An 11,228-nucleotide genomic window follows, 5' to 3' on the forward strand; every position below is an offset into this window, starting at 1 on the left:
CCGCACCGGGACAAAGCGGGGAGGGGAGGGAGAGAGGGAGGGGAAAGCGAGAGCGGGCCCTTTAAGGGGGCGGGGTGGGGAGGGGGAGGGAAAGACGGGGGAGGGAGGGAGCCAAAGACACCGGTGGAGGCAGCCGCAGCAGCAGCCTCGGCGGACGCAGCCTCGGGACAAAGGGGACGCTGGGGATCGGGACCACCAGAGAAAGAGGAGAAAAAGGAAGGAAGGAAGGAAAGAAAGAAAGGAAGGAAAGAAAGAAGAAAAAGAAAGGAGGAAGGAAAGAAAGAAGGAAGGAAAGAAAGAGTGGGGGGCTTCCCCATCGGATTCCACGTGGGGGAAGCGGAGGCGGGTGGGTGGGTGGGTGGGGGAGAAGAGCCGCGCCCTCCGCTCCGCCAGCCGGCTGGGGCTTCCCTTCCTCCCCCGATCCCACGTGCTGCGCGGACTCCGGCCGGGGAACAAAAGAGGCGCGCCCGGCTGCTCCGCTGGCGGATGGCGGCTCCCTGCAGCCCGGAGAGCGGCGCGCCGGGGGATCGGCCCCGCGTCTACTTCCAGAGCCCCCCGGCGGGGGCGGCCGGAGGGGAAGCGGGGGCCGAGGACGAGGAGGGCCCGGTGCGGCGCCAGGGACGCGTGACGGTGAAATACGACCGCAAGGAGCTGCGGAAGCGGCTGCACTTGGAGGAGTGGATCCTGGAGCAGCTGACCGTCCTCTACGACTGCCAGGTGAGAGGGAAGGAAGGAGAAAGAGTACGAAGGGGAAGAAGGAAGGAAGGAAGGAGAGAGGAAGTATGAAGGGAAGAAGGAAGGGGAGAGGGAAGAATGAAGGAAGGGGTGGATGAGAGCAAGGGAAAGAGTGAGAGAAGGAGAAAGGGAGGGAGGAAAAGAGAAAGAAGGAAGAAAAGAGAGATGGGGAAGGAGAAAGGAAGGAAAGGAGAAAAGAGAAAGAGGGAAGGAAGGAAAAGAGAAAGAGAAGGAAGGAAGGGAGAGGGAAGGAGAAAGGAAGGAAAGGAGAAAAGAGAAAGAGGGAAGGAAGGAAAAGAGAAAGAGAAGGAAGGAAGGGAGAGGGAAGGAGAAAGGAAGGAAAGAGAAAGAGGGAAGGAAGGAAAAGAGAAAGAGAAGGAAGGAAGGAAAAAGAGGGAGAGGGAAGGAGAAATGGGGAAGGAAGGAAGAGAGAAGGAAGGAAAAGAGAAAGAAGGAAAAGAGAGGGAAGGAGAAAGGAAGGAAAAGAGAAAGGGAAGGAAGAAATGAAAAGAGAAGGAAGGAAAAGAGGCAGAAGAAAGGAAGGTGTGGATGAGAGGAAGGAAGGAAGGAAAAGACCCTTCCCCCTCCCCCCATCTAGGATTTGCCCAGCAAAGGGGGAAATTCAAGGCTGGGCAGTCAGAGGAAGAAGGGCTGTCGAGAGACCCCCACCCACTTTTCCGGAGGTGAAGCCCCCATCGCTTCTTCCCGGCTTCCTGACACACACACACACACCCATCCTAGCCCCCTTTGAGCACAGTCCAGATCCTAAGGCAGGCCCTGCCCCATCCTGACCTTTGTTCCCTTAAACTTCCTCCTTGAAGTATTTCCCCCACCCCCATAAGGCGGTGCCATCAGCTGCCCTCTTGACCCAGCGCCAGCACAGGGGGCACCTATGCCTGGCTACCTGCAAGGGGGTGGACCCTTCCCGGCAGATCTGAGGGTCCCGCAGGACGTGGAAATGGGCAATTGAACCCGTCCTGTCCCAAACTCAAGTTGGGGGTCTTGATGCTAGCTTCCTGGGGTTCGCACTGCTCCCCAAAAGGAAACTCTGGAACCCCCCCCAAATGAGAACCTGGAAACCTCCCCCATCCCTCTCACAAATCGGTCCTCCTCCCTTTCCCACCCACTCCCAAATTGGCTTGTTTTAAACCAGGGATCTCTCCCCCATTGTGGTCACCCACCCGCCCCCTTCCCTGACCCCAGAATCCTCCTGGTGATCTCAGATCTGACGGGAAGGTGCAGCATCTCTTCCCCCTCCCCACCTCCCCGGGCAAACCCCACTGAACGAAGCTGGGAATTCTGGGGGGGCTGTGCTCCTGGCACACACAGATCCTTTCTCCGATTGCTCAAACTGGGTTTAAGGCAGCCTTCCCACTCGTAGATTCCCACAGCGGATCGCCCTGAGGCCAGGAATCTCCCCGTTCCCGAAGAGGGGTGGATCAGAGTCAATTAAGGTCACTGGTATCCCAGCCCTTCTGGGTGGCGTGGAAAAAAACTTCGCGCGGGGTCTCGAACCTCCAAGGTCCCTTCCAGCTCTATTCTGATTGATTGATTGATTGAAACACTACGGGGTCTCCTGCTCGAGCAGGGGGCTGGACTAGAAGACCTCCAAGGTCCCTTCCAGCTCTATTCTGATCAATTGAAACACTACAGGGTCTCCTGCTCAAGCAGGGGGTTGGACTAGAAGACCTCCAAGGTCCCTTCCAGCTCTATTCTGATTGATTGAAACGCTACAGGGTCTCTGCTCGAGCAGGGGGCTGGACTAGAAGACCTCCAAGGTCCCTTCCAGCTCTATTCTGATTGATTGATTCATTGATTGAAATGCTACAGGGCCTCCTGCTCAAGCAGGGGGCTGGACTAGAGGACCTCCAAGGTCCCTTCCAGCTCTATTCTGATCAATTGAAACACTACAGGGTCTCCTGCTCGAGCAGGGGGCTGGACTAGAAGACCTCCAAGGCCCCTTCCAACTCTATTCTGATCAATTGAAACACTACAGGGTCTCCTGCTCAAGCAGGGGGCTGGACTAGAAGACCTCCAAGGCCCCTTCCAGCTCTATTCTGATCATTGATCATGTCCGTGTGAGTCAAGAGTAGGGCTTTTCTTTTAAAAAAACAAAAACTCCAGTTGTATAAAGTGTCATGAGTTGGGTTGAAAGGGGTGGGGGAAGGGATGTCCCTAACTTTGCCCAATTTAGCAGCTGGCACGCTCTGCCCCCCCCCCTCCCTGAAATCCTGCAGCCTCTCTTTGTGGGGGGGGGGGCGTCACGAGATTTTGGCAGGAGTTGGGTTTTCCTCCATCTTGGCCACTTGGGAGATCCCGAGACGGTGTCATCTGCTCACCCCCTGGCAGCTTTTGAACCCGGCGTTCTATATGTGGATCACAATAGCAGGATCGGCTTTCGGGGCCTCCGTCCGTCCGTCCGTCCGTCTGTCTCATGCCGGGTGGGCACTTTGGCGACTGCTAAAGGCCAGCTGCTAACCAGCATGTTTTTTTGAGGGGGGGGAGAAGGACCAAGAAAGGTCGGTGGGATGGGTCACAACCTAAGAGAGGAGGAGAAAGTTGGAGATGGGCCCGCCTGGGCTAGATTTTTTCCAGTAATGCAACTTCTGGTGGCAAGCTGTTCCACTGGTTAATTCTTCTCGGTTGTTAGGAAATTCCTCTCTTGATTCCAAGTTGCTTCTCTCCTCCGTTCGTTTCTAGCCGTTGCTTTTTGTGCTTTGGAGGATAGCTTTTGACCCTCTCTCCTCTTTGGGGCAGCCCCTCAAATATTGGAAGATGCTATCATGCTGGATAACCGCTTGTCTGAAGTGGTGTAGGGGTTTCCTGCCTAAGCAGGGGGTTGGACTAGAAGACCTCCAAGGTCCCTTCCAACTCTGTTATTCTATTTCTATTGTTTTGTTTCTATTTTCTATTCTTTTCTATTTCTATTCCATTATTATCTAATTATCATTTGTCTATTAGTTATATATTATCTAACATCTAATTATCAATTTCTATTTATCATTTACAATCTAATTTTTGATTGTCTATTTATTTATTTAGTATATCAATTTCTATTTATCATTTGCAATCTAATTTTTGATTGTCTTTGTTATTTATCTAGTATCTCTATCAATTTCTATTTATCATTTACAATCTAATTTTTGATTGTCTATTTGTTATTTATCTAGTATCTCTATCAATTTCTATTTATCATTTACAATCTAATTTTTGATCGTCTGTTATTTATCTATCTAGTATCTATCAATTTCTATTATTTACGATCTAATTTTTGATTGTTATTTATCTAGTATCTCTATCAATTTCTATTTATCATTTATTTACTTATTATTCTATTCTGTTCCATGTCATCCCCCTAGTCCTTCTGTTTGTTAAACTAGACATCCGCAATTCCCCTGCAAACTATTCATGGTTTTAGCCTCCGGTCCCCTATAAATCCTCTTTCTTGTTCTTCTCTGCACTCTTTCTAGAGTTGTCAACATCTTTTATATATATATATATAGCGTGGCGACCGAAACTGGGTATAATATTCCATGCGTGGCCTTGCCAAGGCCTTATAAAGCGGTATTAACACTTCACGTGATCTTGATTCTATCCCTCTTGTTAATGCAGCCTGCGTTGTGGGTTTTTTTTGGCCGGCTGCAAACTCTAGTTGACCATTAGCTAAAGAAGCCATAAAGGACAGCCTTGAAAAGGGAGCCAAACCCAGTTTGAGAAGGAGAAAAAAAAAAACCTTCATCCTTTTTTCCACCCATTCGTCTCACTTTAACCTTGTTTACAAAGGTCGCATGTGTGAATGGAAAAAAAATGTGAAGTGGTGTTATGGGTGGATTGATGCGTTAAGGCTGTTTTTTCCCGAGGCATGCAAAAGAGAGCAAGTGCTTTAAGGTATAGGTAGTCCTCGACTTACGACAGTTCCCTCAGTGACCGTTCAAAGTTACGACAGCACTGAAAAAAGGAGACTTAGGACAATTTTCCGCACCTCAATTGTTGAGGCATTCCCAGGATCGCGGGATCAAAATTCAGACGCTCGGCAACTGTTTCGCGCTGACGACCGCTGCAGCGGGATCAAAATCCGGCCGCTCGGCAACTGTTTCACATTTATGACGGTGGCGGTATCCCCGTGTGGTCACGCGATCCCCGTTTTGCCACCTTTCCGGCCAGCAAAAGTTCATGGGGAAAAGCTGGATTCCTTTAACAACTGTATGACTAACATGACACCGACTGCCTTAACAGTGGCGGCAAGGAAGGTCGTAAAACGGGGCAAAGCTCGCTTAGCAAGTGTTTCGCTCAGCGATGGAAATTTTGGGCTGAATTGCGGTTGTAAATTGAGGATTCGCTGTGCCTATTTTAAAGACAGCTAAGAGTTAGGGTAGGCGGTGGCTCAGGGGCTAAGACGCTGAGCTTGTCGATCGGAAAGGTCGGCAGTTTGGAGGTTCGAATCCCGAGCACTGCGTAACGGAGTGAGCTCCCACGACTTGTCCCAGCTTCTGCCAACCTAGCAGTTCGAAAGCACGTAAAACATGCAAGTAGAAAAATCAGAACCATCTTTGGTGGGAAGGGAACAGCATTCCGTGCGCCTTTGGCTTTGAGTTATGCCGGCCGCATGACCACGGAGACGTCTTCGGACAACACTGGCTCTTGGGCTTTGAAACGGAGATGAGCACTGCCCCCTAGAGTCAGGAATGACTGGCACATATGCGCGAGGGGAATCTTTACCTTTAAGGGTTCAAGCCTGCCTATGTAAGTGAGTGACCTTTTGGGAAGGATTTAAAAGAAGGGGACAAATGAAAGCCAGTATGACGGTGAAAGCTTCTTTTCCTAAAAAGCTTATGTGCATGAGGACAGGTATTAAAAAGCCATTTAACCCATCCAAAGAAAGTAACAGCCTGCTGGCAAATGGAAAGATGATGTCCTTTTGAAAGATCAATTTTTAATCAATCGGCCTGATTAATTTATAGGTTGGCTGCTGGGGATGCCGAGGGCCTGAGTGCAGGATTGGTATCTTCTACAGGGGCTGAAGCGGGACGGTTTCCATTATCCTTGTAACTGAGGATGATGGGAAACGTTCTCCTAAGTCATCTTAGAAGCAGGGTTCCTCAACGTTTAACCTTGGGTGGACTTCAACTCCCAGAATTCCCCACCTCCACCGGCTGGAATTCTGGGAGTTGAAGTCCACTCAAACATTTAAGGGACACTGTTTCTTTCTTTCTTCTTTTTTTGCTGGACCGGACTTTAGTTAGCAATGTTTTAAGGTTGGGTTTAAAAATAGGATTTGCTCCCTGCGCGGAGAGAGCGAGCTTATCAATAAAAAATTAAATCAGGAGAGCCATCCTTTTCCGCGAACTTGCGGGAAGGTTTAGAAACGAGCGCAGAATGATTCCATTTGGCACCTTGAAGAGGAGGGAGGAGTTTATAGAGGAATTTAGGTACAGCAACCCTAAAAATGGGTCTCCCTCTTAATTGGGGGCGGAGGGGGGGGACAGAATGACAGTAACTTGCTCCTTCCTTCCTTTCTTTTCCCTGTCCTTCTTTTTCTCTCTTTTTTCCTCCATTCCGTCTCTCTCCAACTTTCCTTTCTGTTGTCCATCTTTCCCTCCCTCCCTCCAATTTTCTTTCCTTCCTTCCCCCTTTCCTTCCTTCCTTCCCTCCTCCAATTCTTCCTTTCCTTGTTTTCATCCCTTCCTCCCTTTCCTTTTCTCCTGTCTTTCTCCCTTTCTTTTCTCTTTTCCTGGCTTCTCTTTATATCTTTTCCTCCTCTCCGCTTTTTTCTCTTTCTCTCTTTCCTTTTTCTTTTCCCTGCTTCTCTTTATCTTTTCCTCCTCTCCTCTTTTTTCTCTTTCTCCCTCTCCTTCCTTTTCTCTTTCCCTGGCTTCTCTATATCTTTTTCTCCTCTCCCCTTTTCTCTTTCTCTCCTTTTTCTTTTCCCTGCTTCTCTTTATCTTTTCCTCCTCTCCTCTTTTTCTCTTTCTCCCTCTCCTTCCTTTCTCTTTCCCTGGCTTCTCTATATCTTTTTCTCCTCTCCCCTTTTCTCTTTCTCTCCTTTTTCTTTTCCCTGCTTCTCTTTATCTTTTCCTCCTCTCCTCTTTTTCCTCTTTCTCCCTTTCTTTCCTTTTCTCTTTCCCTGGCTTCTCTTTATCCTTTCCTCCTTTACTCTTTTTTCTCTTTCTCCCTTTCCTTTTTCTTTTCCTTGCTTCCCTTTAACTTTTCCTCCTTCCTCTCTTTTCTCTGCCACTAAGAGAAATGGCGCAGTAGCTAGGATTTGCAGGAGCAGTTTCCGCGAGGCCATTCCGCGTGGATGGCAGGTGTGTGGGGGGGCATGTGGGCATGTCCCCCCACCAGGAAACGGCAGGGACCAGCTTCACATGTGTTTAAATATTTTAGGGGTGGGCTTATTTTGGGGGGAAATGGGGTATATGCCCTGGACTGCTTGCCCCCCCCCTCCACAATCTCTCCCGATTTATGGATCCCAGCAAGAGGAATAGTGTGTAAAAATTGACTTTCCCCATCTTTTCCCTTGCAGGAAGAAGAAATCCCTGAATTAGAAATAGATGTGGATGAGCTTTTGGACATGGAAAGCGACGAATCGCGGAGCGCCAGGGTGAAGGTAAAAAGGCCAAGGGAGAAGAGGGGGGTCCCTTTTGCACAACACAGGTTACAAGAGGGGCTTGAGAAAGGGTGTGCTTCAGAGGCAGTGGTGGCTTGCTCCTGATTTGGCCCAGTTCGACCGAACCAGTAGTGGTGATGGCGGGAGTCTCCGCCCACCCGTCCGGATGCTTTTGCGCACGCGCAGAAGCATTGCGCGCAGAAGCAAACCGGTAGTAAACCGGTTAGCGACCCACCACTGGTCAGGGGTGAAATGCTCTGATTCGCTTCGTGCCTTTACTGAGCCTGCAAAGGTAACTAGGACAGCGGGAGGGGGGGAGACATGGGACGGCTGTATCGCGCGATTTCGATTTAGCGAATATAAATCGCGCGGCACAGCTGATCGTCAGAACTTATTTTTTTTTAGCATTTTCCACTACCGATGATATACAAATATAAATTGTTGAATTTATATAGATATAAATATTTAGAATGGGATAAGTGATTATATAAAGGTATATTGTTATTAAACAGACAATCAAGAATGTAAGGGAATTTAGGTTTATTGAAAAGAAAGAAATATATTAATCGTAATTGAATATACGTTGTACAATGAAAGGGAGGCATCTAGTTATATTAGACAGAATATCTGTGATTGTATATGTAATTGAGAATATGGATGCAAAAATACTTGTAACCAAACGACATGCTGTATGTAATGGATGAGAAAAAAAAAATTATGTTTAAAAATTTAAAAAAAAATTGCAAAAAAAATGCTAAAAAAAAAAAGCTTTTGAAAAAAGTCCCGACAATCAGTGGTGCTACAATCAGCGCGATCTCTAGCGAATACAGATTCTGCGTCACGACTGATTGTCGCACAGCACCAGTTTTGCCCGAACCGGTAGCATTTCACCCCTGCTGTGTGTGCGTGCGTGCCTCGTTGTCTCCGCACTACAGTTACAAAAAGGCTTTGAAAAGGGTGCCTCTGGTTATTGTCGCTACACAAAAGTTACAAGAAGGGCTTGAGAAGGTGTGCGTGCGTCCTCATGGCCGCTAACACCCAGGGGCGTAACAAGACCCCAAACCTTGGGTGTGTCCTTTTAAGCAACAGCCCAAAAGCAAGACGTCATCCCCAGCTGGGGGACGTGCAACCTTAAAACTGAAACAAGCCATTGTCCAAATAAAGAGGGATTTTAAGAAATCGCAGCTCCCCGCCCTCAAAAGTTTGGCCAGAGATCAAAGGGGGGAAAGCTTTTAAAATAAACATGGAGTTTCTCTGATTTTTTTCCCTCCCTCTGTTGTGTTTTTCCCCCCCACCCCCATTGCAGGAACTTCTTGTCGATTGCTACAAGCCTACAGAGGTATGTCTTATATATATATATGTATTTAAAAATAATATTTTTTTCCAGTGGCCAGTTTGTCTCTTCCTCCCCCTCCCCACTTAAAACGCCCCAGGGCGGGTGCTAGTCCTTCCTATCTCTTTCCCAGCAGCTGCAAAACAGCTGCTGCCTCTGTCTCTGTGGGTCTTGCCCCCCCCCCCAGCACCTGTTTGGAGGGGGGGATTGGTGTATCATCTCCCACCCACTTCCTTTTCTGCCCCTTCTCCCAAGCCTGGCCTCCTGAAACAGCAGGGGTTGGGGGGGTGGGAGATGGAACAGGTTGTAGACAAAAATGGAAGTGTTTCCCTATGGTGCAAGAAAAGACTCACACACAACACAATGGGGGAGAAGTAATCCAGCTGATCCCAGATGTGAGTTTTCCGACTCAGTTTTCCAGACTGAGCAGATGAGCCAAAATGAAGGTCGCTTACCTGGGCTAGCCTAATTAAAAAAAAAAAACCACACAATTCTTTCTAAACCCAGCTAGGTGCTGCCTGGTGGTCCCGCCCTGGTTTGGGCGCAGACTGCGCCTGTTCGAGGAGGCTTGGCTTTACAATCCCAGCTCAAGCAGGGCTGAAAGCCTTGTTTGAAGTTAATTTGAAGCTGGAAGGCAAGTGGGTTTCTTAGGCTTGGCCGCTTTTTAAGAGGGCTGGACTTCAACTCCCAGAATTCCCCAGCCAGCAATCGGAATGCAATTCCCCGCCCGTCTTAAAGCCTGCTGGATCTGGGGGATTCTGGGAGTTGACGTCCACCCACTTCAAGCCATGCTAACTGAGGAATTCTGGGACCTGAAGTCTAGCCATCTTAAAGAATGCCGGTTGGGGAATTCTGGAAGTTGAAGTCCACCCATCTTAAATCATGCCAGCTGAGGAATTCTGGGAATTGAAGCCCATCCATCTTAAAGCAAGCTGGCTGGGGAATTCTGGGAGTTGAACTTCACCCATCTTAATTCATGCCAGCTGGGGAATTCTGGGAATTGAAGCCCACCCATCTTAAAGCAAGCTGGCTGGGGAATTCTGGGAGTTGAAGCTCATCCATCTTAATTCATGCCAGCTGGGGAATTCTGGGAGTTGATGTCCACCCATCATAAAGCCTGCTGGTTGAGGAATTCTGGGAGTTGAAGACCACCCATCTTAAAAATTCCCACGGTTGAGAATCCTTGCTACGGACACTACACAGGGGAGGAAATTTTTACTCAGAGCTTTTCTTCCTTTCTGTCCTCCCCAGGTTTTCGTAGTGGACTTGCTAGACAAGATCCGAGGGATGCAGAAACTTAGCACCCCGCAGAAGAAGTGACCTCCTGACCGTGAGCGGCCCTCCTGCGTGGCTCCGGCCATTCGGTGGCCCGCGTGTCGCCGGAAATGTTAGCAGTGCTGGGTTCCTGGGAAGGAATGGGGAGGGGGCTCTTTCACAGGGCTGGGGAGAATCCATTAAGCTTCCCCCTCCCTTCAAGCACCACCACAATAAGGGGGAAGATTTGGGGATGCTCTGATAATCAGAATAATTTGATCGCCTTTTAGCAGTATCTCTCTGCAGCCGCCTCCCCCCACCCCCCCACCCATTTCCCACCCCCATCCCCAAATCTGTCCTGGCTCCACATGAGTGTGTCTGTGTGTGCAAAGGGAGGGGGGGATTTTTTCTCGAGGCGGAGGGAGGGCAGAAAGAGAGTAGGAGCTTAAAAGGAGATTTGGACGGTGGGGGCAAGGTGGGGGGGGGGGAGTATCTGGATTTGGGCTGTTTTGTTTTTTTTAATTATTGTGTTTTTATATAAATTTAATAAAGATGCTTTGAGAAGGGGCAGCCTGGTTTTTGCAATTGGGGAGGGGAAGAAGGGTGCAGAGGAGAGAAGTTTGTTGGGGGGGGGGGACACAGCACGCCGAGGTTTCCCTCAGCTTCACCAAAACTGTTAATTTTTTGATTTAAAGGACTTTTAATCCTCTGTTTAGTGACCCTTAATCGACTGAAACGGTACAGGATCTCCTGCTCCATCACGGGGTTGGACTAGAAGACCTCCGAGGTCCCTTCAACTCTATTCTGATGGATTGAAATGGTACAGAGTGTCCTGCTCGATCAGGGGTTGGACTAGAAGACCTCCAAGGTCCCTTCTAGCTCTATTCTGATCGATTAATTGAAATTGTACAGAGTGTCCTGTTCGATCGGGGTTGGACTAGAAGACCTCCAAGGTCCCTTCCAGCTCTATTCTGGTCGATTAATTGAAATGATACAGGGTGTCCTGCTGGAGCAGGGGGTTGGACTAGAAGACCTCCAAGGTCCCTTCTAGCTCTGTTCTGATTGATTGAAATGGTACAGGGTCTCCTGCTTGATCAGGGGGTTGGACTAGAAGACCTATGAGGTCCCTTCAAGCTCTATTCTGATCAATTGACCTGTTTCAAGTTGAAGTGCACAAGTCTTTTAAAAAAAGTTACTACGGTTGGACAACATTGGTCTTGCCCAATTGTCAGTTGTGGTCTGTCTTTCACAGGCAGGATGGGATGACTCAAAGGCAGATGTTAAGGACATCTGGCAGAA

At 48.8% G+C, this 11,228-nt stretch overlaps 1 protein-coding gene across 1 annotated transcript; it reads left to right on the top strand.

Annotated features, from left to right (window-relative positions):
• The first annotated feature begins 341 nt into the window (after positions 1-341).
• PPP1R14B (protein phosphatase 1 regulatory inhibitor subunit 14B) lies at positions 342-10,169 on the top strand. The gene is made up of 4 exons (XM_032234130.1): positions 342-717; positions 7,259-7,342; positions 8,649-8,681; positions 9,927-10,169. Exons 1-4 carry the CDS (start codon positions 487-489, stop codon positions 9,993-9,995), a joined length of 417 nt encoding a protein of 138 aa, XP_032090021.1. The 5' UTR covers positions 342-486; the 3' UTR covers positions 9,996-10,169.
• The last annotated feature ends 1,059 nt before the right edge of the window (positions 10,170-11,228 follow it).

The sequence above is a fragment of the Thamnophis elegans genome, chromosome 17 (assembly GCF_009769535.1).
Source record: "Thamnophis elegans isolate rThaEle1 chromosome 17, rThaEle1.pri, whole genome shotgun sequence".
NCBI classification, from domain to species: Eukaryota; Metazoa; Chordata; class Lepidosauria; order Squamata; family Colubridae; genus Thamnophis; species Thamnophis elegans.

Coding starts and splice junctions, on each gene's coding strand:
- PPP1R14B (XM_032234130.1), top strand. CDS start 487: ATGGCGGCTCCCTGCAGCCCGGAGAGCGGCGCGCCGGGGGATCGGCCC. Junction 718..7,258: donor CCGTCCTCTACGACTGCCAG/GTGAGAGGGAAG, acceptor TTTCCCTTGCAG/GAAGAAGAAATCCCTGAATT. Junction 8,682..9,926: donor ATTGCTACAAGCCTACAGAG/GTATGTCTTATA, acceptor TGTCCTCCCCAG/GTTTTCGTAGTGGACTTGCT.